This window comes from Daktulosphaira vitifoliae, unplaced genomic scaffold, assembly GCF_025091365.1.
Source record: "Daktulosphaira vitifoliae isolate Bord-2020 unplaced genomic scaffold, ASM2509136v1 Scaffold_170, whole genome shotgun sequence".
Classification (NCBI taxonomy): domain Eukaryota; kingdom Metazoa; phylum Arthropoda; class Insecta; order Hemiptera; family Phylloxeridae; genus Daktulosphaira; species Daktulosphaira vitifoliae.
Window position 1 is genome coordinate 2066 of NW_026099738.1, and position 12789 is coordinate 14854.

A 12789-nucleotide genomic window follows, 5' to 3' on the forward strand; every position below is an offset into this window, starting at 1 on the left:
ATGATATAAATTTCAAACATATTTTAACTACAGCAGCACACACGTTAGGATTTCACATGGAATGACTAAATAATAAATTATAAAATATCAATTTTATACAATATTTAATTGCTATAAATACAAAACTATATATTATACTTATAATCCATAGAACTATTAATTAGAATTAAAGAAGGAAATAGGAGTTAATTATGTTTGTAGAATATTCCTTCAATTTCCTAAAATTATACACTTTCTATAGATTTGCATCGAAACTTATTTTTTATGATAGAGTTTAATCACTGCCAAATATACTTGTCACAACTATACCACGCTCACACTGTGCTACGTTTTTTTTTTTTTAATTATATATGATTCTTGATTCATTAGTTATTATTTATGAGGATTATCTCCTACCACATATAGTTGTCTTCATCTTTCTTTTAAATGGCAACATACATATTTAATTACATTATAAAATAGAAAATTTTCTAATTTAGAAAATGACTAAACAGTAGCAATATTTGAATCAGTAATTTAAATGTTATTCTCATTTTTATATCTAGTCGGGATGAACAGTGCAACCAGGAAATGACTGTGTGAAGTGATAAAAATATCAGCATCCACTTCTTCCTTTATTCATTTGTGTAAATTATTAATAACTGAAATACTGGTCAAAAGTTGTTATCGATAAGTCATATTTTTAATTAGTTTATTTACTATTTTATAAGCTATTTAAATAAGCATGTTAAGATTTAAAAAATAAGGTTTTTATCCTTTTTTCATTGTAGATAGGGGATAAGAATACTTACACGACCCAAAGGAGTATTACCGAAATTTTTAATAAATAAATTACACATTTATAAGTTTAAAATTAGAGTTACTCTATTTTTTAGCTTCGATGCGAAGCTGAGAAGGTATTGGTTTTACTAAGATGTGTTTTTTTTTGTGTGTGTCTATTACCATTTTTTTTCAGCTCTCACCAAACGGATTTCTTTCAACGATACGTCAAAAGATCACAAATCGTATCTACTCGAAGACATTACCCTTAAAAATTGAAAAAAATTCCCTCGTTCCTCGTAAATGGGGGAAACCTCCAAAAAAATTACAAATTTAAAAACCGCTAATTTTCAAAATTTTTAAATTTTTTTTACTAAAAACTGCCGTAATTTTTTCAAAAATGAATATATCAATATAATTTTTTTTTTATATATGCTTGATGTCTTTACCTATCATTTGGTATATTTTTTTGTAAATCTGACACTTAACCTGCTCACAGGGGGGCATTTAATTTGACAATTTTTTGTCGGAAGGTCTAATACTTTTATATATATCTTAAATTAAAGCTAATGTAATATACTTTAATTTGAAAAAAAAAATTTGACCTTTGGACTTGACTTTATGGTAAAATAGGCTACTGAATGCTATTTTTTTGTGAAAATTCTTGATTTTATAATTTACATTTTTTACTTTAATCAATCCAATTTGTTCATGAGAAATAATATTTTTTAATAATCCCTTTTTCATTCGACATACTTTATCGTAATCAGGATATTAATAAGGAACTAGCAGATCATGTAACTTTTAGAATAATCCAGCAATTTTTTAAAATTAAGCACTATAAAGATTTGCATCGAAGCGTTTTTCTTTTTATAGTGAATTTTTTCAAAATTTTTTCAAAATTTTATCAATTTTTTTTACTAAAAACTGCCGTAACTTTTTTAAAAATAAACATATCAATATAATTCTTTTTTTTATAGATGCATGATGTCATTACCTATCATTTGGTATATTTTTTTTTTATATCTGACCCTTTACATGCCTACAGGGGGTGATTTAAAAAGACAACTTTTTTACAAAAAATTAATTTTTTCAACTTAAATTTTGAAAGTGTTCCAGATGGTCTGACACTTTTATATATATCTTAAATTAAGGCTAATGTAATGTACTTTATTATGGAAAATAAAAATGAAGATTTTGGAATAATCCACCAATTTTTTAAAATTAAACACTATCTAAAGATTTGCATCGAAGCGTTTTTTTTTTTTTATAGTGATTTTAATCACTGTCAGATATCATAATACTTGATCCAACTATGCCACGTCACCACTGTGCTGCGACCCCCATGTGCTGGGTTTTTTTAATTAATATACATGTATAATAAACAAGGGATAACAAATACAGGTAGCTAATTGGGATTTTATGGCGTCCATATTCGCAGGTACAGCAATTTATTATTAATGATAGTAAGGCACATTGTTATGAGTTTATATTTACATAAACTGACAACATATCCATTGATTGTAATAATTTACAATAAACACTCCATGACTGTGATAGCAATAAACAATAAATTATTGGACTAATATAATGAGAGAAATCGTGGTGCATGTTGTTCGTTGACAATAAAGTGTTAATAGGAAAAAATAGGGAAGACATTAATCAACGACTAGAGTTCTGGAGATCAGTTTTCGAAGAAAGAGGATTACGAAATAGTAGGAGAAACACAGAATATACAAAATATGAGTTTCAATAGTTTATAGCATTTTAAAATTAAAAAAATAAAATCGAAAATTTTCACACATAAATAGCATTTGTTAGCCATTTTTACTGTGAAGACTAAACAAAGTCCGAAATTTTTAAATAAATAATAAAGTACATTACATTAGCTTTAATTTAAGATATATATAAAAGTGTCTAACTATGCCACGTCACCACTGTGCCGCGACTCCTCTGTGCTAGGTTTTTTTTAATGAAAACTGAAAATATAAATATTTTATAAAAATATATATTCATTAATATCATAATTATTATGTATGTTTATAATTATACTAAAATTTATTGATATTACAATATATATTGCTGAGAAAAATATCCTTTACAATTTTCTTCTTGTTTAAAAAATCTTCGTTATCTTACTAGTCATTACGTCTAGACACACATAATAAATTCTGTAAACCCAGATGATATGAGGTTACATTTGCCATACGCCTTAAATAAGATGGATTTAAAGCATTTCTTATGAGTGGTTCTAAAAAAAAGATACACAATTATTAAATAGTAAATTATCAATTAAATAATTGAACAGTTTCCTTTTATATGTTAATTTTTATTAAAATTTAAATTATAAACACAACCCATTCAGAAAAGACTATGCCATTGAATTACATATTTATAATAATTTTTTGCAAGAAAAGTGCAAGGCATTATTTTCTATATTTATTTGTAATTGTACGTAAACAAAATTTTGCAAGTAAAAAATAATGAAATATGTTTGGATTTCATTATTTTATTTTCTATTAAAATCATTATATATATTCATAAATATATATAATAATATATATATTATACAAATAATATATATATTCAAATATATTTATTATTTAGATTTGCTCTATAATTATTATATTATTATATCATATATATGGTGACTCATTTAATAAGTTTCGAAATATAAGACAAGCGATAATTTTTTTGTTTTCAGAAGTTAAGAGTATTTTTAATTTTTATCATTTATAATAAAAAATTTGATCTCGGCTCTCTCTAAGCATCTAAAAATTGTCTTAATTTTTATTTTTAAATGGAATCATAGGAGATATATCAGATCTAACTTGCAGCTTTTATAATTTTTAATACAATTAAGATTTTGTTTTAATTTTTGTCTAAGTACAAAGATATCCGACTAATGATCGGACTAAAACAGTTGGATCATTGTCATAATAGTAAGTTTATTAAACATATAAATTTCTAATTAAAAACTATATTTGATGCAATTTTTAGTGGAAAGACCCAACTTTCCCCAAATTACCAAAATTACCAAAATATGGCCAATTTTTTTATAAAACTATAAATTATAGAACTCTATAAATTTTGAAGAAAATAAATTATTCTATATATTTTTAATTCATTAAGATATTGCATGGGCCAATTTTACACAATCCCATAATATTTTATAAATAATAAGTACAAACCATCGTTACAGAATTCTTCAACTTTTACGCTGCATATTGGACATTTGGGATAATATTCATTTTTATTACTAATAAAATCAGCACAGACTACACCTATTCTGTGTAGGCACGGTTTTAGTACAACGTGTCGAAGTTCTTTTTTGCATGCACATCTTTCTATTAACTCTAAATGTTATATACAGAGTATAATAAAATCCAAAATAATATTTATTTAATAAATGTAATAATACTTAAATATCTTTAACGATATAAAAAGTACATAATTAATCCCTGTGGATAAAGGACATGAATATTTCCACGGCCCCTCTGCCAGTCGTAGTTACTAATGAGGTTGCGTCAGGTCGACTGACGGCATAAAAATGTTTGTCAAATAGTATGAGGTGTCCTGAACAAAACTTAGGCGAGTTGTCCCATCTCGGATGTACGCGGGGACAACAGGTGAAGTCCCAAGTAGTTGGGATTAAGGCGAGGAAGAAGAAAAGTACATATCTCTAAACTGCATTGAATATTCTTTTCCTTTTAGGATTAGGTGAATTTTGTAAAACATTGTAGTTAACGCATTGATTATTATGATAAAAATAACTACTCATATTATTAAATCTATAAAAATGTCCTTCTATAATTCTATTTTTATAATTCTTATTAGTACAGTAGGCAACGGAAAACCACTGCACTTAAATTTCCCCATGATATATCAATCCATTGGTATTAACCAACCTAACGGTTGTAAAAAAAAAAAATTCTTAATAATATTATTTCTAAAATTTTTACTTAATTTGTTGCTTCTACATATATTAGTCCTATAATTCATTAGTCTACACTGATTATGATTTGGATATATCATTAAACTTTGATGATATACATATTTTAAATTTATGATTTACCATTAGGATTTTTTTTAAAAGAATCTATTTCTATTTCCAAAATTTCCAAAATGCTATTGTATTTGCTAAAATTTGTATCTTACTTCAATTCTTAAAATATTTTATTTTAATTTATCTACTGTACTATTATTCAATGACATAAACTTATGAATTATTTCTTCTGGTGGTCGCTTAAAAAAATACATTCTTCTACTACCCTTAATAAATTTTTTTAATAGATTCACTATCAGTCATTTTGATTATTATTTAATTTTTCTAATTAAATTCAGATTATTGTTAAGGTTAAAATTAATTAATGACAGTGTAATATTTTCCCAAAGTATAAAGATAACATAGAAAGATTTTTCTTATTATTCAACTCATTCTCTTAAGTTACACCACCGAAATATTAATGATATTTGTCGATATATATTTCCACTTTTCCCGAATATGTTAACGGTTCGATAAAATTTGGCATATTTTATTTTTTAATTATACACATATAAACAAGAGTAAAATGATAAAAGTAATTATTGTGCCAAAAAGCAATTGATATTTCAAAAAAACGGTAGCACAGTGGGGTCGTGGCATAGTGGAGACATTGCATAGTAGGGTCCAGTATAGATTTAATCTGACAGTGATTAAAATCACTATCATAAGAAACGCTTCGATGCAAATCTGTAGATAGTGTTTAATTTTAAAAAATTGATGGATAATTGCAAAAGCAACATCAACTTCTATTAAAATAAAATACAAAACCCATAATTATCATACAAAAATAGTATATTTTTCAATATGGTAGCCATTTGCGTATAGAAGATAGATCGTCGGGACAAATTTTTTTTTTTCATTTTGTAGTACATAAAATAAGCTTTAATTTTATATATGTTTAAAGGACGCAGTATTTCCGGAACATTTTCAAAAATTAAGTTGAAAAAGTTATTTTTTGTAAAAAAGTTACTATTTTAAATCCTCCCAGTGAGCAGAATAAGTGTTAGATTTTCAAAAAAAATTATATCAAATGAAAGGGAAATATCTAAGGTTTCAATACAAAAAAATATTATTTTTATTTGTTCATTTTTGAAAAAGTTATGGCAGTTTTAAGTACAAAAAACATCCCGATAAAATGTAATTTTTATCGCAAACATTACATTTTTTTTTAAATTTTCGACAGCCATTTGCACATAGAAGATAAGATGTCGGGACAAATTTTTTTTTTTCATTTGATAGTATATAACATAACCTTTGATTTGATATATGTTTAAAGGACGCAGTATTTCCGGAACATTTTCAAAAGTTCAGTTGAAAAAGATCTATGTTTTTTACAATATTTTAAGTTTTGAACGCCCCCTATATAAGGGGAAATTGTCCAATTTTAATAAAAAGTATGTCAAATGAAAGATGTACTTATAATGTATTTAGAAAAAAAAAATTTGTGCTGATATATACATTTTTCAAAAAGTTATAGCATTTTTAAGTTGAAAATTTAAAATCGAAAATCGAAAATTTTAACACAAAAATAGTGTTTTTTTAACTACGGCAGCCGTTTAAATGTAGAAAAAAAAGTGTCGGGACAAATTTTTTTTTTTCATTTTGTAGTACATAAAATAAGCTTTAATTTGATATATGTTTAAAGGACGCAGTCTTTCCGGAACATTTTCAAAAATTAAGTTGAAAAAATTAATTTTTGTAAAAAAGTTGCCATTTTAAATCCCCCCCAATGAGCAGGTTAAGTGATAGATTTTCAAAAAAATGATATCAAATGAAAGGTAAATATCTAAGGTTTTAGTATAAAAAAAAATTATGTTGATTTGTTGATTTTTCAAAAAGTTATGGAAGTTTTAAGAAAAAAAAGTGAAAAAATTTCGAAAATTAGCGATTTTTAAATTTGTAATTTTTTTGGATATTTCCCCCATTTGCGGGGAACGAGGGAATTTTTTTCAATTTTTAAGGGTAATGTCTTCAACTAGATACGATTTGTGATCTTTTGACGTATTTTTGAAAGAAATCGGTCCAGTGAGAGCTGAGAAAAAGTGGCAACAGACATAAAAAAAAAAAAAAAAACATCATAGTAAAATTAATACCTTCTCCGCTTCGCATCGAAGCTAAAATGTTAAACTCAAATTGTAATCAAACATGGATTATTATCTAAATTAGAAAGAGCAACTGTAGTCCACTTTCAATAAATTTTATCAATAACTGGACAAACAGGTGATTGAAATGTGGTAAGACATTCATTTTCTTAGAAACTATTGAGAGTTTTGAATTTTTGTAAAAAAAAATCAGCTTTACAGACTCCAATAATTAGTAATTAAACCCCTAATACATGTTGGTGGCGGCTGCCTTTGTATTTTAATCGAGTTCCAAGACATACTTTCTATTTTTTAGGGCAGTCGTATACGAAGTTGATTTTGCTAAAATATATACAAATTACGTTCAGATTATTTAAGTAAATTTTTATTATTATTATTATATTTTTTTTAGCTTCGATGCGAAGCGGAGAAGGTATTAATTTTACTATGATGTTTTTTTTTTTTTTTTTATGTCTGTTGCCACTTTTTCTCAGCTCTCACTGGACCGATTTCTTTCAAAAATACGTCAAAAGATCACAAATCGTATCTAGTTGAAGACATTACCCTTAAAAATTGAAAAAAATTCCCTCGTTCCCCGCAAATGGGGGAAATATCCAAAAAAATTACAAATTTAAAAATCGCTAATTTTCGAAATTTTTTCACTTTTTTTTCTTAAAACTTCCATAACTTTTTGAAAAATCAACAAATCAACATAATTTTTTTTTATACTAAAACCTTAGATATTTACCTTTCATTTGATATCATTTTTTTGAAAATCTATCACTTAACCTGCTCATTGGGGGGGATTTAAAATGGCAACTTTTTTACAAAAATTAATTTTTTCAACTTAATTTTTGAAAATGTTCCGGAAAGACTGCGTCCTTTAAACATATATCAAATTAAAGCTTATTTTATGTACTACAAAATGAAAAAAAAAAATTTGTCCCGACACTTTTTTTTCTACATTTAAACGGCTGCCGTAGTTAAAAAAACACTATTTTTGTGTTAAAATTTTCGATTTTCGATTTTAAATTTTCAACTTAAAAATGCTATAACTTTTTGAAAAATGTATATATCAGCACAAATTTTTTTTTTCTAAATACATTATAAGTACATCTTTCATTTGACATACTTTTTATTAAAATTGGACAATTTCCCCTTATATAGGGGGCGTTCAAAACTTAAAATATTGTAAAAAACATAGATCTTTTTCAACTGAACTTTTGAAAATGTTCCGGAAATACTGCGTCCTTTAAACATATATCAAATCAAAGGTTATGTTATATACTATCAAATGAAAAAAAAAAATTTGTCCCGACATCTTATCTTCTATGTGCAAATGGCTGTCGAAAATTTAAAAAAAAATGTAATGTTTGCGATAAAAATTACATTTTATCGGGATGTTTTTTGTACTTAAAACTGCCATAACTTTTTCAAAAATGAACAAATAAAAATAATATTTTTTTGTATTGAAACCTTAGATATTTCCCTTTCATTTGATATAATTTTTTTTGAAAATCTAACACTTATTCTGCTCACTGGGAGGATTTAAAATAGTAACTTTTTTACAAAAAATAACTTTTTCAACTTAATTTTTGAAAATGTTCCGGAAATACTGCGTCCTTTAAACATATATAAAATTAAAGCTTATTTTATGTACTACAAAATGAAAAAAAAAAATTTGTCCCGACGATCTATCTTCTATACGCAAATGGCTACCATATTGAAAAATATACTATTTTTGTATGATAATTATGGGTTTTGTATTTTATTTTAATAGAAGTTGATGTTGCTTTTGCAATTATCCATCAATTTTTTAAAATTAAACACTATCTACAGATTTGCATCGAAGCGTTTCTTATGATAGTGATTTTAATTACTGTCAGATTAAATCTATACTGGACCCTACTATGCAATGTCTCCACTATGCCACGACCCCACTGTGCTACCGTTTTTTTAGTTTTAAATTAATAGTATTTTTAACATTGTTATAATTTTAAATCCTAAGTTATTGTTATTTTGTAAAGATAAATTATATTTTTTAAATAATTACCTATATTTTTATAACGTAATATTGGATTTCTGCATAATGGACATTGAGTACCATTTTCTAGTGATAGCTCATTAGCACAATTATTGCATATTTTATGATAGCAAGGACTTAATGTTACACTTAATGGGTTTTCTAAATGACAAATACAGCATGTTTGTTCACTATCTAATGTAAAATATTAAATTACAATTATATTTTAATTAAAACTAATAATCCGATAGCTATTATTACACCTTGGTTAAATTACAAATAAATGCTGATTCCCCAATGAATTTTGTTTTCAAAGATTATAGAACCCAACATAAATAGTCTAAGAATTATAATAAAATTATACAAATTACGTGATACTGTTTGTTGACAAAATTATGTTTAAAAGTTTTTATTGAATTCCTTATATAATAAAAATGATTAGATTAGTTTATCTTTATGATCCCAGATACTTTATTTAGTAAAATTATCTCTTTGCATCGAAACCTTTTCTATGATTGTGATATTAATCATTATCAAATATCATTTTTTCTTGTCTCAACTATGTCACTACTTTCATGTACTGGATTTTTTTATGTTCTTTTATAAAATTATAGCTAAAGAAATGATTGCAATTTCATTGAAACGTTTTATGAGAGTGATGTTAATTTCAGGTGTTTAATAAGTATATGAACAACAGATGTTCCTAGGTTCTAATAATTATTTTTTAATTTTTTCTTTTTCTAATTTTAGTAGAAATAAACTTGAGTAAATCAAATATTTGAAAGCATACCATTTTCTGAAGAATTATCTTGAATTTGATTACAATCTTTTACAGGACACTTAGATGTTTTGTTTTTATTTNATTTTACAGGACACTTAGTTGTTTTGTTTTTATTTATGCAATTCTGTCCAACAGAGTGGTTACAATGCTTCATTTTTATTACAGAAAGTTCGTCGTGACAGTTTTGACAAAAATTGTTAATCTTTCCTAAAAAAATAATTATTTTATTTGTATGGTACGACTATTAGAACAACCAATCACCCAGTTAAATCTCGTCTTTGCTGGTTCTTTAGACATAATAAGTAAATTTAATACATTAATATTAAACCAAAAGGAAGGATAATAAAAATTAATTTATGGACTGTATGTCTCTTTTGGTATTTATTATTATACTTCATTTCAAAGAAGAGACAATTAATTCTTATTCTAATATTAGTTAATTAATGTTTGAACAAATATATGTATAGTGAATAAATAACTTTTACAAAAATATAATTAAATAAGTAAAATTATACATTCTTTAAAAAAACTGCTTTTATCTGACCTGTTTCAGTTTTATACAGAACTGATAGGTTCNGTATCAATGGGTTTTTTGCCAATCACCAAATGATTAAAATTACATATTATTAAAGTCTTTTTGCGAACTCTCTAGTATGGATATCATATTTGAGCCCCATGCAATCAGACATTACCTTATCCAATTCACTGACAAATTAATGTTTGTCGATAGTTTTTCGGTTTCACGTACAATACATGAATAACGTTCTTCAATGTAAATACAACTGCAAGACGTCAACGTTAAAGCTAAAAGTGTCTGTGATTCTAATGCAGCTACGCACACAAACATAGAGAGAATATGAAAACCCGAGTGACGCCATTCGCAACCACTTCAATATCAATATTTATTTCCTGTTTAATTATTTAATGATTACAAATTTAATGATTTTGAATGTAGTACATGAATGAATATGAATATGAATAAATACTTAATAAAGAAAATAAAATTTAGTATGAAATTGATATTTAATTATTTAGTAATGTAATTTTTACAGAGAAATTATTAAGAGTTTTAAAGTTGTTGTATACATTGATGGTTGGGATTAGAATAGACCACCGGTTGTCCCTGCTTGTCGCAAGAGAATACAAATGAGACTTGTAGGAGGGCAGCAGCTCTTATAATATTGAGATTAGGTGCAAGTAACTTCTTTAGAGGTAGAAACATCTACAGATCGAATAATAACCAGCAGATATTGCAGCCATATAACTGATGGTTACACTGCAATGCGGAAAGCAAAAGGAACAACCACATCAACGTTCCTTAGTAACAGCAATAACATGAGGTTCTATCGACTAAAAAATTCCGGAAGTAAAATAGTCCCCCATTCGGATCTCTNATTCCGGAAGTAAAATAGTCCCCCATTCGGATCTCTGGGTGAGGAATGTTAAAGAGGATAGAATAATCAAGATAGTTGGTAGGTGAAATAGAAGAATAGCAACCTGGAATATGCAAACCTAACTATAATGCGGTAACCTGGATAAATTAAAAATAGAAATGGCAAAGATGAACATCGATATTTTCAGAAGTAAGGTGGCCTGAAACAGGAGATATATGGAGTGGAGATAATTGATATATACACTCAGATACATCAGTTGAAAATCCTGGAAGGGGACGCGTAGGCATAATAGTTAGAAAAGACATTGGAAAGAAAGTGAAAAGTTACATGCAGTATAGTCAAAAGATTATTTCAAAGGATCTTGTCAAAATAGAAACCAAACCAAAAGACACAAGTATACTACAAGGTACCAAATAGATTTCATCATGATTAAAAATAGATTTAAACACCAGGTCAATTAAAGACAGAGCTATCGTGGTGCGAATATAAACAATGACCACAATTTTGTTATGATGAAATATAATCTCAATCCTCTACTAAAAATAAAATACAATATACACTTAAAGTTTTCAATTTTTTTTATGAGATTGATATTGATCACGGTCAGATTTCAATAATATATTATTGAACATTATGCACTGTTCATACCATAATGAAAAAAAAATTAAACATTTATTTCATACCTAATCTAAAAAAATGTCTAACTGTTATGTCACATTGCGGGCATCTTTGAGTTCCTAAGTATAATTGATCATTAGCACAGGTATTGCCAATTTTATGAAAACAAGGACTTATTGTAACTGTCGATGCTTCTTCTTTACAAGCGTAACATAAGCCGTTATCATCTGTAAAAAAAATATATAATTACCATATTTAAAAAATTTACATAAAAATAAACCTAGATTTTTAATTTATATCTATAACTGAAAAAAATTCAATATATAACAAAAAAATGGAGTATACTATGTTTAATAAATCACTTTGTATATTTTAAATTAAAATTTAAGTAAAATACGCACTAATATTATCGTAATTTGATATGAATTTTTGGCATAATTGAACCTGACATGTACGATTATGTTGATGATGAGCATTAAAAGCACACGCTCTACACAATCGGTGTAAACAGGGCTCTAAAATTACTTCATGTTTCAATTCGTAACAAACTTCACATAATTCCTGATTGCCTATTCAAAATATTTTATTAAGTTATTTTAATAATTATTATCATTATTATTTTTAAAATGGTTAACTAATGACGATTATATTTCTATTGCCAATACAAAAATTATACTACATAATAAATTCAATTAGAAGTTCCAATGTGGAACAATAAGAAAAAATTTATTATATAATTCTGAATCGAAGAATATCAAAAAAGAATTAATGTAATTTGCTACGAAAAATATATACATAGACTTTAAGTACACTTTATATAAGTCTATTAATTAATTTTAATGCATAATGTATAATAATTTAATAATATATTAATTTTTAACATCTTTTATAGTTAGTTTTCTATTTTCTATTAACAATGATGGTTATTAACTGAAATTATGTAAACAATAGTTATGTATGAACAGTTTATATTTTAAATATTATTTATATAAGAGCATGAATACGCTAATATTATTTCAAGTACTCTTACAAACACGAAATAATGATGCCACATTTAAAACTGCCACGACTAAAAAAAAAAAAAAAAA

The 12789-nt window shown here is 25.9% G+C and overlaps 1 protein-coding gene across 1 annotated transcript; it reads right to left on the minus strand.

Annotated features, from left to right (window-relative positions):
- Window positions 1-2784: 2784 nt before the first annotated feature.
- Window positions 2785-9843, minus strand: LOC126909178 (uncharacterized). Its single transcript, XM_050691598.1, has 4 exons — window positions 9699-9843; window positions 8939-9103; window positions 3951-4115; window positions 2785-3010 (listed from the first exon to the last, which is right to left on the minus strand). The coding sequence occupies exons 1-4, from the start codon at window positions 9841-9843 to the stop codon at window positions 2898-2900; spliced, it is 588 nt and encodes a 195-aa protein (XP_050547555.1). The 3' UTR covers window positions 2785-2897.
- Window positions 9844-12789: the final 2946 nt, after the last annotated feature.